This window comes from Thalassophryne amazonica, chromosome 5, assembly GCF_902500255.1.
Source record: "Thalassophryne amazonica chromosome 5, fThaAma1.1, whole genome shotgun sequence".
NCBI classification, from domain to species: domain Eukaryota; kingdom Metazoa; phylum Chordata; class Actinopteri; order Batrachoidiformes; family Batrachoididae; genus Thalassophryne; species Thalassophryne amazonica.
This window is the reverse complement of record NC_047107.1, coordinates 77,407,810-77,422,396: the sequence shown is the minus strand read 5'-3', so window position 1 is coordinate 77,422,396 and position 14,587 is coordinate 77,407,810. Positions and strand designations below refer to the sequence as shown.

At 38.9% G+C, this 14,587-nt stretch overlaps 1 protein-coding gene across 2 annotated transcripts in view; it reads left to right on the top strand.

Annotated features, from left to right (window-relative positions):
- The first annotated feature begins 57 nt into the window (after positions 1-57).
- The window catches only part of ubox5 (U-box domain containing 5), a 29,736-nt gene continuing 15,206 nt past the window's right edge, over positions 58-14,587 (top strand). Inside the window, exons 1-2 of one of the 2 annotated variants that reach the window (XM_034170573.1) lie at positions 58-166; positions 6,361-6,439. In XM_034170573.1, the coding sequence (XP_034026464.1) occupies positions 6,386-6,439 (54 nt within the window). In that variant the 5' untranslated portion in view covers positions 58-166; positions 6,361-6,385. Of the gene's footprint in view, positions 397-6,360; positions 6,440-14,587 lie in introns of both variants that reach the window. The other variant, XM_034170572.1, reaches the window with a different exon arrangement.

The following is a 14,587-nucleotide window of genomic DNA, read 5'->3' as shown; positions in this document are numbered from 1 at the left end:
CAATGTGCATTTGCTGTGTTTAAGTACGCCGCTAAAATAATCCGAAGAAGAAGGGAAACAGCTGCTAAACTAGCCAGTGTGTAGCAGGTTCATTAAGTTATTTGTAGGGCTTGATTAAAAGATTCACAACATCTTGAGAAAAAAAGACAGATTCTTTAGTGATTAAGTAAGTGTAACTTTTGTTAGTTTTTGATGCTAACGTTAACGCTGAAATCTGTTCCAGGAGTAGTTAGCAGTTAGCATCCTTTTTGTTTACATGATCTACACTGTAGGTTTTCTGCAAAAGAAATGTTTTTGATTGTTTAGTTGGTTTTTTGTTTTGTTTTGTTTTTTTTGTTTGTTTGTTTGTTTGTTTTACCTCATCCTGTGGCAGGCTGTTCCAGTTTATGAATTAAGGTAAGCTATGTGAATGTTTCCTGCAGTAGAAGGAGAGACGACTACAAATGAAGTAATTGTCTTTGCGGAAATAGGGGGTGGTGGCCAAGTGGTTAATGCGCTTGGTTTCAGTTCGGAAGGTTCTGGGTTAAAATCCCACCCCTGCCACATTTCTCCATGTAATGTGGAGTTGCGTCAGGAAGGGCATCCGGGGTAAAACCTGTGCCAAATCAACATGCAGATCCACCTTGGATTTGCTGTGGCGACCCCGAGTGCTAACAAGGGAGCAGCCGAAGGGACTTACTTTTTTGTATTTGCGGAAATGCTAAGTTTTAAATATTTAGTAAAATATATTACAGGTAATGAATAAAAGATACAGCTTTTTGAAACCTTGGGATAGATTTCAAGTAAGACAAGCCAGTTGAATCATTTATGTAGAGCTTTTCCATTTGATACAAACGCTCAGATCACTTTACAGTGATGCCTCATATTCACTCATTCATACACACCAATATCAGAGTGCTGCCTTGCAAGGCACCCAGCTGTACACAGGAAGTGTGAAAAACCAAATTAAGGACCAAACATATTAATATTCACTTGGATTAGGTACGCCGCGTGGAGTTTACATTCTCAGGAAGTGAATTTATCCTGCCCTGGTCGCAATCCCTTTTGTCTAACCTTTAGGCCACCACTTCCATTCATCCCTTTATTGGTGTCATAGACAACATGAAAGAAGAACAGTGTTAATTTTTTTCCCCCATTATAACACAAGGAAAAGTGCAAATCCAGTGATGTGCAAAGGATTGCTGGTAGTGTAGTTCCTGTATGTGTTTCAGATGCATTATAATCTTGTTGAGAATGTAGGCACAGAAGTAGAAAATAATTGTCTAACCTGCATTCAATAACATTAGGTTGTGCTAGATTTATGATATTCACTCAACAAAAAAGGTAGTATAATAGTAATCGAACACGCCGAAACCGTGGAGGGTTGACATTTGCAGTTTGGTTTGCCTATGTATTTTGGGTCAAGGATGAATGCTGCAAAAATGGAAAGTTGATAGTACTAATAATTTTGGAGAAATTAGCTATTTTAGCTTACCAATGGACATTATGCTATAATGCACCATGGGAATTTGGGGTTTAGGGATTTTAAATGTTATTGTGGTTCATGTAGTTAATTTAACAGTGTTGTTAGTGTTATTGATTTATTGTGTTTTTGTAGTTCAGTGGGTTTAGTCAGTTAAGTCTCGTGTTGCTGGTACCATGATTGAAAAGTGTATTGCATTTGATGTCTTCCTCCACCATCTCTGTTTGTGCATCTCTAAAATCAGAAACACCTGCTTGTGGTAGAATGCAGAAAAGACAAAAAGCTCTGCGTGCGTGTGCATGTGTGTGTGTAACTTAGATCACGGAGAAACTGTGGACAGCTGACATTTGCCGTTTGGTATGCTTATGTATTTTTGGCCAAGGATGAACGTCGCCAAAATGGAACATTGATAGGACTAATATTTTTGGAGAAGCACAGATATTGGCTAACACTGAACAATGGACTTTGCTAACTACATTCTGGACTCACACGCCATTGCAGCCGGGAGCGGTAAATCATCTTTATATTAAAAGCATGAGTGCATGATTTTATTTATTAAGTTCACTGTAAGTGCATGTGGTCAAGTGGTTAGTGCACTTGGTTTCAGTGTGGAAGATTCCTGGTTCAAACCCCACCCCTGCCACATTTCTCCATGCAGTGTGGAGTTGCGTCAAGAAGGGCATCCTGCGTAAAACCTGTGACAATTCAACATTCAGATCTGCCTTGGATTTGCTGTGGCGACCCCGAGTGCAAACAAGGGAGCATATAAATGTAAATACATTAAAAATGCATGGATGACACAAGAAAGTGAAAACACTTATTTCCATTGTGGTCCATTTAAAAATAAAATGACAAAATAGAAGTAATAATAAAATAATAATAGTAATAATAATGAGAATAATAGTGTGTATATATAATGGTGTGTATATGATAACAATTTATAAATGCATTAAGGTAGTAAATTAACATAAAAATTGCATAATTAACAGGAAATAAAAGGGTTAAGTTCTTCTTCTAAAAATTGTTGAGGTCTAAGGTTCTAAAAACATTCTGGACTCACACGCCATTCCAACTCATTATTGCATAATTTATTCCCACCCTTGAAAAATGTCAGCTACCTATTTTATGAACACTACCTAATCAAGAGCCCGTGGACCCCACGGGCAACATGCTAGTTGCAATAATTTCTTTTAATTGCTGTTATTTCTGGCACACTATATCATTCAGCAAAATAAACTGTTATTGTGATAAGGGTATACCTGACAATCTGAGCCAGTTTCCTCTCAGCTGAGGGTCACAGTTTTGTTCTTATTCCAGATAATGACAAAGTGACCACATCTCCCAATAACTTGTACTTGCATACAATTGCTTGTACTAGTGATCTTGGAATCTGCAGATGTTTAGAAGTGGCTCCAACAGACATTCCTGAATTGTGTAAGGAGCCTTTGTAAGGAACCTCGGGGTGATTTTTGCCAGCTATTTTAAATTTGATAAGCAGATCAGTGCTGTTGTTAAAACGAGTTTTTTCCAGCTCTGTCTCTTTGCCAAGAACAAGCCCTATTTTTCTAGGATTTACCTCGAGAAGGTAATCCATGCCTTCATTACAAGTAGGTTAGACTATTGTAACTCCCTGTACGTTGGCTTGGATCAGACCTTTCTCAACTGCCTTCAGCTTATTCAGAACGCTGCTGCTCGTCTTTTTTCGGGAAAGAAAAACGTTTGACCACATTACACCAGTTTTGGCCTCACTCCACTGGCTCCCACTCTGTGAGGTTTGGGGAAATACATATAAAACAAAAACAAATCCATTTTTTTCCTGTTACAAAAGAAAGCTATAAGAGTTATAAGTAAAAAAAAACATATTACGAGCCAGTTGTTTGCTTGTCTGTGTATTTTGAAATTTCAAGATTTGGTGGATTGTTTTACGATACAGACCATGTACAAAGTTAAAAATAAACTTTTGCCTCTGCACATTCAGGAGTTGTTTAAAATGAGGGAGTCCAGTTAACATTTGCGAGGAACACTGATATTCGAGAGACGAAAGATTCGAACTACTATTAAAAGTCATTGCATTTCTATAAAAGGTATTAGAATCTGGAATAATTGTTCTGATAGTATTAAATTATCTGGTACATTTGTAGGTGTCAAAAGACTTTATAAAAAAGTATAATTTCTTACTATTGTACGCTATATTAGGCTAACTGTTTTTGTGGTTCTTTTTTATTTGCACATCATATTACTGATTGTTTTGTTCTGTTCAGTTATGTTATTTTTCTGATTGGTACCTTGTTCTGAGTGTATATAAATGTGTATCCGGTTGTTAAGCGCTGACGTAACGCATCACGTGATAAATCTGTTTCCGGGTCTAAAGACCTCCAAGTTTACAATTAAAGTTACATCTGTTTGATCCTTTTAAGGATTTACAGTTTGTTTAGTTTGTGTTTACATTGTGCGCAAACCTTCGTCCCTCCATTCTCCGCCTCCACCTCCGTTAACCGCATTCGTCTGGTTCTGTGGTCAGAACACTTAATAAAACTTTTTTTTTCTTTTGCTTTACATATTTTATTATGCACAAGTAAAATATACATGTCTGTTTGTTAATAAAAAAATTTTATTACAATAAACAGGACGTTAAAGTGCAAACTTCACTTTCTCCCCAAACGACATGAACAGGAAGCGATCGCAGCTCACAGCTACTCCCATTGAAAATAACAGAGAAACAACCTGAGCGTCTGACATTTTTACATAAAACAAACACAGTAACAACGTCTAAAAACCCAGTTAATATATCCAGGAGAGTTTTAGGCACAATATACAAAGAGTTTTATGTTGCGATGTTAATGCTGTTGTCCGTGTGTAACAGTGTAAGTGCAGCCTGATCAGATCGTCTCAGTGGAGTTCTCAATGTTAATTACAGCGCGCCTTTTTTGTTTGGAGCCAGAAGTTGAAAATCACATGATGCGTTACGTCACACTTAACAACCGGATAGTAAATGGTGTAGGGGCTGGGTGTTTATAAGCTTTTGCTTCAGCCCACACCCTTTTTGCCGCACCCAATTTTGAAATCGTTTGAGTTATTGTTGTATTTTCTTATGTTTTTTTTTTTCAATTTGTCTTGTTAGTAAGAGATTATGTTGGTATTTTGTTTATGTGCGTGCTGAATAAAACTTACTCATTCATTTATTCATTTATTCGTTATCATGTTGATTTTAAACTTCTTTTAATTGTTTTTAAAGCCCTTAATGGCCTGGCCCCTGTGTATCTTTCTGAGCTTCTGCTCCGTTACACCCCAACCAGAGCCTTAAGGTCTTCTGACCAACTGTTGCTGGAGGTGCATAAAACCATATTGAAGACTAGAGGTGACGAGGCCTTTGCGGCTGCCCCCAGGCTTTGGAATAGTCTCCCCTTCATTATTAGGTCATCCCTGATCCAAGAGACTTTTAAATTCTCTTTAAAAACCTACTTTTTTCTCTGGCATTTCTGAAATGAGCAGTTGCATCTTTATTTTTTATTCCTTATTCTACTTTTTATTCTGTTCTTATTCATTTTATTGCCTGCTGCAATTTTATTGTTGTTATTAACTTACTTATTTACTTTTGATTGGGTGTAACTTGGTGCCCATTTTTCTTTTTGGACAGCACTTTAGTTGACCGCTCTGCTTTTAAATGCACTTTAGAAGTAAAGATTTAACTGAATTCCTTGGACTTTCCCATTGTAGTGTGTTGAGCAGTACATTGAGAGCTGTCAAACTCTTTTTTTTAAATGTTGACGACACAGAGAAGCTACCACCTGTCGTCAATCATGATCACTATACAAAGTTTTGACGCCTTGGAAATTAAAAATCTAAGTCGGTGTATCTGTATTTTTGATCATGTATAATTTTGAGTGTGTTAATTTCAGAACATCAAATATATAAAAACGTCTGCAGAAAAATCATGGCTTTTTTATGTTGAAGATGTACACTGTACAATCCTTCTGCCCCAGAAAAAAATATATATCTTTGAAAGCACAATGTTGCCATGACATTCATGTACAGTAAATGATGAGTGTATGTAAACATTTTACCACAGTTGCAGCAGCACAGACCAGATTAGATTAGATTAGATAGAATTGTATTAATCCCTTGGGAACACTCCCTTGGGGAATTTGAGGTTCTAGCAGCATTGGATAGCAGCACACAGGGTAAGAAGCACACAAAATATCAACAGTAAAAATAAAAAACAATTTTTAAACTATAAATACAAATAGAAATGTGAAAAATACTGCTCACTACTGGCTTACTGGCTACTACTACCAGTTGCAGTTAGTGAATGCTCCATTCTATTAATAGCCTATATCTATAATTAACTTAAAGAGCAGTATTTTAATAATAAAGACATGAATTGAATTGAAAGCTCCATTCTATTAATAGCCTATATCTATAATTAACTTAAAGAGCAGTATTTTAATAATAAAGACATGAATTGAATTGAAAGCTATTAATTGAAATCTTACCATTTTCACTTATGTAGCATTGTATTCATGACTGGCACATTTCAAAACACTCATTCCCATGGTCTTAAAGCATCCATCTGCCTGCAAATTGACAAAAGGGGGGGCTCTGGCATGTTTTCATAGAAGCCACACTGACAGACGTGCCTAAAAACTTCAGCTGTGACTGCATATGGTTAAAAAAAACACCCACATGAGCATAGACAACAGCCAAGTCCATTTATGCTTAAGCAAAAAAATAAAAGTTAATTGGCCATATTAAGCTGTGCCACAATCTGTTTTCTTGATAACAATATCAGAGAAACTGTGATTTATTTATTTATTTATTTATTTATTGAAGATAATTTACAAATCAGTCAAGCAGCCAGTTCTTTCAGCACTAAAGACCATGTTTTGTCTTCATGTCAGTTTGTGTCTTCACAGGTTGAACATTATGGTTGTGAATCTCTGCCTCCCACACTTCAACACAACAGTACATTGCAACAAGGTATGACACACTGCAACTGCTCATCTACCAGCTTGTTTTTTTTCTTTCATTAAAATTTAGTGGAGCATTTCATTTAATCTGTGAATATGTTTTTCTTAATGTGTTTTTGTTTTTCTTAATGTGTTTTAATGTGGTTGCAGCTGAACATAAAATATGCAAATAATCCAGATCGTTAACGAGTACAATACGTTTTGTTTTGTTTTTTTTCCTTCTTTCCCTTTGCACATATGGCCAACATGCCTTGAAGCGATGTGGTAGAATTAAAATACATAATGTAGCAAAAGGTGGAGGACAATCTTGTCTTGATAAAGAAACAGAAGGACAACCAACATGGTGTGTGGGAATCACTGCTAACCTTGTTATCTCTTATCCCTATTTGTAATCGGATCATGGCTGTATTTTCTCTGCTGCTCAGTGGACAAGGGATGTACTTTTTTACTCGTCTTCCTCCTCACTTTCCTTTTTCTGTTTATCTGTCACTTGTCCTTCCACGTGATGTTTTACGGAACTCGGACTGGCTTGAACATAATCCTTCTATCTGAGCTACCATTTGCAGGGTTCTCCCCAGACAATGGAATAATCTCGTGATGTTTTAGCACACACACTTTTTCCATTACGTTTTTTCTTTCTTCTTGCAAGAAGAAAGGCATAAGTAGTTTTTAGTCTGTGTAAATTGGTTTCACTGTCAAATTTAGTTATTTCTTACATTGCAAGTTTATCATTAGCACTTACATTTTTGGGGGGGAGGAAAGCAGGATCTTTTGTTTTTCTTCTTCTTCTTCTTCTTCTTCTTCTTCTTTTTCTTTGACAATCTAGAGGGGTTGTCAAAATCTGAATCCCCAGGACAAGGTGAGAATTTTAACATTTTGAAGTGAATGCTCCCAGCCTGGTGATATTGTGACTTGGGAATTCAGACTTTTCAAATTGAAAATTATGCAGGAGAAATGTTTAAAAAAAAAAAAGTCTGGATCTCCCACATTTTCAAATGTACATTCTTTTTTCTTTCAAATAAGTTAATTGCACATTCATAACATGTAGTGTGTCAATGAAATACAAACATTTTAGATTAATTTCACTAATCAACAATTCAGCACAGTCAGACCAGAAACAGTGCGAAAAGCTTTTAACTTTTGTCTTACGGCCCGGTCACATGGCACACGGCGATAGCTGAACAAAAGATAAAGTCAAAACGTCACATCAGTGACAAGCCTGCGAACCAAGAGTGCAAAAAGGAACTAAACAAAAATGAAACAAATGAACGAAACACGAAGCGAATGTCGACCTCGACGCTTTAAACAAAATCAAAACGAAACAGTCACGACGACGTGACCAACAATGTGAGACTGAGCACAGCCAGCCTTGTCCTGTCTGCAGCACTTGCAGGGGCAGGATTTGGTTGTCTTGACAACAGGTGAGAGATGTATGTCTTCACAACAACAATGTGTCTGCGCACGCAGGCCAGACACACGCGGATGGAACAAGCTTAAATAATGAAAGTATCTGATAAAACGTTCTTACCGCTATTGTTTCTGTATGACAAAGTTGATTTTCGTTCCACACATGGACAAGTCATCAGCGATACAAGGATGTTACGTTCAGCTCGTCTGAGCTTTGATTATATCAACGTTCATGCAATATGTCAGACTTGGGAGGTTGGACGACAGTCAAATGGAATACTGACGTCACGGAAACTACGCAAACGATGAGGAACCGTCAAGACAGAAAGCAAAACGGAGTACGGATGAATTGAAATTCGGACAAAGCGCCAGCTGCAGGAATGAACCTGGACGACGGTTAAACAGTGCCTCCGAAAGTCAACATAAGTCCAGATGTCTTGTTTCATTTGGGTTTCCTTAGTGTCGTGTGACCGGGTCTCTAGGAATTCAGGACACTAGGTCAGATGGGACCCTGAGTGGAAGTGTTGCTATACTATGAATTTTTGTGGAGATCCCTGCATTTGTAAACACATTGTCAACACAGTATATGACAGTAAGTAATTTAACAAACTAAATATAAGGATTTTTTTTTTTTTTAAATACAAACCCTCACTTTTACCGTCAACTTTCCTTGGACATGTCAGTGGATGAATACATAAACAATTCCAGGCCACTGAATGTGTCCTGGATGTTATAGCAATCTTTAAGAAATACAAACAGTATGTACTGTTTGGTAAATCTGTCTGGGGTAGGCTGTTCTCAAAAACTGAGTGACTGTGCAAGAAGGAAACGAGTGAGAGAAGCCACCAAGAGACTCAAGACAACTCGAAATAACATAGGCTTCTGTGCCTCTAACTTTTATCTGTTGCATTACCAGTCACAGGTTCATGGTGGAGTTGAACAGAGAATTACTTTTTTCACAGCCCTGGCCTGTGTTGTTTGGTTTGGAGCTTGGGGAGGGCTTGTTTGTCTTTGTGGCCGCTCCTGCCTCTGCTTTCTGCCCAGGTGCTCCTGCTTCACCTCCTCCCTTTTTGCCTGGCTTTGGCTCCACCTGTGTCTGATTGCGGCCTCATTAAAATCTGAGTGCAGGTGTGTGTGTAAGCACTCCTCCTGTCTCCACCATGCATACAGGGCTTGGACTGTCGGAGCCCTGTTGAAGCCAGCCATGGACTTTTAAGTTTTTCTGTTTATTTTGATTATTTACACTTCCACACCACCACCGCACTGCAAACGCTTGCACACATACTGACTCATGTACAACGTTTTTTGTTTAATAAATATTGTTAAATCTGTTCCATGCATCATCTCCCCTCCCTTGTTACTCCCTTAATCGAGCCGGGGGTAACAATGGGGGCTCATCCTTTTTAAAATTAGCCGATTGTTCACATGTGGCAGACAGTGACTCAACTTATTTAAGGTAAGGAATCCTTTTGGTTACTTTTGTAAAATGTCATTTGACGTGATTAATACTGGATTTGTCGAGCGGTTTATAGTTTCTTTGGTTTGACATTTATGAATGAGACTTTTCCATGTTCTGACATCATTTGTCTTATATGATGTTGTGCGCTCTAGGGGAGACGCAGGCTTGGTTGTGTGGTTGGAGATTTGTTTTGTCCGTTGTACGTATTTGTTGTTTTTATGAGAAGCATTTGGTAACAGTATAAATTGTAATGTGTATCCTTTGTTAAAAAGTGAGGATTTTCCTGGTAGGTTTTAGGCATCGTTCTCAAAAAGAGAGCGATTGCTGGGGGGTTTTTAGGGACAGAGGCCAGTGCGGGTTGAAGCATCCCACTCTTACCTTTCCCTTCATCAGCTTGGGGTGTGTTCAGGGCCATTGCGGCCACTGAAAGTAACACGTACTTCCCACCGCCACACTTCCAGAAGACTAGGGAGGAGCTAGTCTAGGGATTATTTGAGAGAATAGCGGAGATCCTCTCTTCTGTTGGGTGTAATATTGCTAAATTATCGGTTAAGCTTTTGTGGTCTGTTTTGTACAATGGATATAGTGGGAGAGTTTGTGGAGTCACCTTCTGTGAATGGCTTAGATCATTGTACTAAGCAGCAGTTGGCCTGTTGGAGAATATTATAAAGTTGAGTTTGGAGGCTTGAGGAAAAATTTGGATTGCATTAAAGAGAATTTAAAAACTGCATTGATTGAGAAAGGTGTATTGTCTGAACAGGAGGATGTAACTGTTGGTGAGAGAAATTCTGATTTCACATTTGAACAAAAGAGAGAATTATGTTGGAAATGGAGCACATGAAAATAACCCTGGAGAGGGAAAGGCTTCAACTGGAGCAGGACAGGTTAAGGATGGCTTCGGAGGGGACTGGTCCAAGAAGGGTATTTGATTTAATTTCTAATTTGCGTCTGGTTCTGAAGTTTGAAGACAGTGATCCGGACACCCTTTTTTCCCTTTTTGAAAGAGTTGCTAATTTGAGAGGTTGGTCTGAAGCTGATCAGGTTGTGATGCTACAGTCAGTCTTTACTGGGAAGGCTCAAGCAGAATATTTGGCGCTGAGTGACCAAGAGAACAGAGATTACAGAACTGTTAAGGAGGCTGTGTTAAAAGCTTATGAATTGGTCCCAGAAGCCTATAGACAGTGGTTTAGGTCATGGAGAAAGGGTGAAAGGCAGTCCAATGTTGAGTTTGCCAAAGATTTGAGCAAACATTTTAACAGATGGTGTTCTGCCCTCGATGTTAGAACATTTGAAGAACTTAGTGACTTGGTTGTACTCGAGCAGTTTATTGAGTGTCTTCCACCTGATGTGGCTACTCATATTACAGAAAGAGGAAAATCTACTGTGTCTGAGGCAGCTACCATTACTGATGAGTACATTTTGGCTCATAGAGGGAAAAGTAGGAGCTATATACACTCTGATTTTTCTACTGTCAAACCTATAACTCTGTCCAAGTTTGAAAGGTTTGAGTCGACTAGACCTAATCGGTTTTTACAGTCTACAAGAAAATGGAAATCTTGGCTTTAGTCCCATGTGCCATCTGGAAAACTGTAGTTGAAATTTCACTTTTTTTATTAAGAAAATCCATCTCTGTTCTACTGCACCATGAAGCAGTAGAACAGAGTGTAACTGGTGATGAAACAGAGAGTCTTGTGTCATGCTCAGTTTCTCCAATCACACCCACAGAAACCTGTGAGTCATTTAGAGATGTCATGGATGTCTTGGTGGTTTCCCTCACTCCTTTTTGCACAGTCACTCAATTTTTTTTTTTTAACTACCTACTCCAGGCAGATTTACCATACAGTACCATACTGTTTATGCAACATATTTGTGAATGATTACTGTAAATGCAGTCCAAGATATATTCAGTGACTTGGAAATGTTCATGTATCTATCGTCTGACTTATCTGAGGAAAACCAATTGAAAAGGTGATGCGTATTCATAGTAATGATTATATTTTATTTGTCTAGGTTCTGCTACTGGCCTATAAAATTCAGGGTTCTAGCTAGCGCAAACTTGCGTTACGGCCCGTTATGCTATAATTTTGGACCGTTCCGCTTATTTTCAATACGGCGTATTGAAAAGGGTCTGTAATCAACCATTTCTGCAGCGCGACTCCAGTTTGAAGCGTGAATCAGCGAAGCAATGCTTCGATTCAATGGCTTGTGGCTCTTTGATTCGCTGCTCTTCAGAAGCGGTAAGTCCGCTTCTTAACCCCTCTCAAAGCCATTAAAATATCATGAGATACTTTTGTGTGTATTAAAGTCACTAACTGGGACTCATGTCTTGTAGTCAAGAAACGAGAATCGTCCTCCGTTCCATTGGCACAGCTCCAAACGCTGCGCGGTTCTCTGCCGAGACAGAGTCCGCTCGGAATTAATGACTTCAAAACGAATTGCCGCTTTAAATAAATTGACACCTCTTTAGAAACGTTGCAATACAGACAATAAACTACAATTGACTAAAACGTTTTTTCCTCCCAAAATGAGACGTCCTGCGTTCTTTATGAACCTGACATGTAGCACAGCTGCAAGAGCTCAGCTCAGATGTATGGAAAGACATTCATGCCAATAATAACGTCTGAAAGGAAATGCTTTTGACAAAAACTAACAGATTTTATTTCTGTTTATGTTCAGAGATCAAGGATCCACCATGTAGAGTTTATTATGTCCAGAGTTTAAGGATCCAGTAACCAATTTCATATTTATTTACTTTGACTCAATAAAATGTTGTTCAATTACAATTTAATCAGCTTATAAAGTGTCAAATTACAACAAAAGCCGTCTCAAGGTGCCTCACACAGAACAGCTCAACATAAAAAATTAAATAAATAAAAATAAAAAATTCAAATACCTAATTAAAAACAGAAGTAAAAGAGTAAAACATAAAAAAACTACTCATAAGAAAGACAATAAAAATAAGTTTTAAGTCTTGACTTAAAAATGTCCACGGACTCCGACTGCCTCACTGAGGGCCATGTACTGGCTAACCCAGAATGAGATTGCCCACTCAACAAACTTCCCCAGCCTTCTGGACATGATGAAGGGACTTGGGCTGTCATACCTGGCTTTTCCCCTTTGGCTACCTCTAGAATGGCCAATTTTTAGCTAAAATTTTCAAAAGCTCCACACCACGGAAACCGCATCATCCCCAACCACCACCACCACCACCCCCACCTCGATTGCTTCGCTCCCTCGACATTACCACTACGCTAAAATTTTATCCTAGCTAGAACTCTGAAATTGTTCACGGACTGGCACCTCCCTACCTAGCTGATCTCATTAAACCCTACATATCGGCCTGGGGCTTTGCGTTCTCAGAGTGCAGGACTACTTTGTGTCCCTCGGGTGAATAAAAAGTCTGTGGGTCACAGAGCTTTCTCTTATCAATCAATCAATCAATCAAACTTTATATGTATAGCGCTTTACAACAGTGACTACTGAACCAAAGTGCTTCACATCAATGCATAAAATCAACAACAAATGAACAACCACAATAAAATTATGTACTAAAAGCAACTCTGAACAAATAGGTTTTTAGTTTCGCTTTGAACAGAGATAGAGTACATATCGAGCGCAACGCAATGGGCAATGAGTTCCAAAGTCTAGGCCCAGCCACCGCAAATGATCGGTCTCCCCACTGTTTGCTCTTGGTCCTGGGGACCTCCAGCTGGTGTTGACTGGAGGACCGCAAAGTTCTTGTTGGTGTGTGTGCAGCTAACAGCTCACACAGGTAAGAAGGTGCAAGTCTGTGTATAGCTTTAAAAACAAACATTAAAAGTTTAAAATCAATTCTGAAGCAGACTGGGAGCCATTGAAGACTAAACAGCACAGGAGTAATGTGACTGTTTGCGAGTGTTTGTCAGAAGGCGGGCTGCAGCATTTTGAACCATCTGCAGACATTGGAGACAGCTCTGGTTTACACCCACATACAGTGCATTACAATAGTCTTTCCTGGAGCTGATGAATGCATGCATAGCCTTTTCTATGTCCGTCCGTAAAAGGAAAGTTTTGACTTTGGCCAGAAGACGAAGCTGAAAAAGCTGGCTTTCACCTCACTGTCAATTTGCTTGTCAAATTTTAAATATTCATCAAATTTGACCCCCAGATTTCTTACAACTGACTGATGGTAAGGAGCAAAATCATTTAAGTCAGGTAGAGCATCACCAGGTTTCAAGCCAAACAAAATGCACTCAGTTTTGCTCTCATTGAGACTGACAATGCATTTTGCATGGACAGCAGTGCACAGGACCTGTTGTGTGACTGGCAGATACATTTGTAAATCATCGGCATAGAAATGAAAAGACATATTGTGTTTGGATAAGACAGGACACAGTGGCAATATGTATAGGGAGAACAGCAAAGGACCAAGAATGGAACCTTGGGGCACGCCTGTAGTTAGGGGAAGAGTAGAGGAGGAGAGATCATTCATCATGACCCTAATGCTCCTATCAGTCAGATAAGACTGACACCACTTTAACACAGTGCCCCGGAGTCCAACCTGTTCTCGCAAACGTCTGCAGAGGAGAGAGTGGTCCACAGTGTCAAATGCTGCAGTTAGATCCAACATGACCAGCAGCATGGGTCTTTTTGAGTCCAGACACATGAGGATGTCATTCTGCACCTTCAACAGAGCAGACTCAGTGCTGTGACGAGAACTGAAACCAGACTGAAATTTTTCAAGAATATGATTTTGTTCTAAAAACTCTTGCAACTGTATAAAAACAACTTTTTCTAAAACCTTGGACAAAAAAGATAAATTTGAGACCGGCCTAAAATTTGTGAGGACAGAGGGATCCAGATTGGGTTTCTTAAGTAGTGGTCTGACAACAGCATGTTTAAACACTTGTGGAACTGTTCCAGAGCTAAGACAACTGTTGATAAATGAGATGAGGCATGGCCCAACAGAAGTAAAGACCTCTTTTAATAACTTAGCGGGAATTATGTCCAATGGACAATAACCAGGTGAAATGCTCTGCACCACCTCAGAGAGGAGCGAGAGAGACACCTGCTCAGAGTGATGCAGAGTCGCTGCCGGGATTGTGGAAGATACCACTTCTACACAGACACCAGAGTTATTTACAATGTTGTCTCTTACTGCTGTTACCTTATCAGTGAAAAATCTGAGAAATTTTTCACAGGTCAAGACGGAAACATCTGCCAACACTGTCGGTGGATTTACGACTGAGTTGATGGTGTTAAATAACACTCTAGGATTACTAGAACTGTTAGTAATGACCAGGGAAAGATACT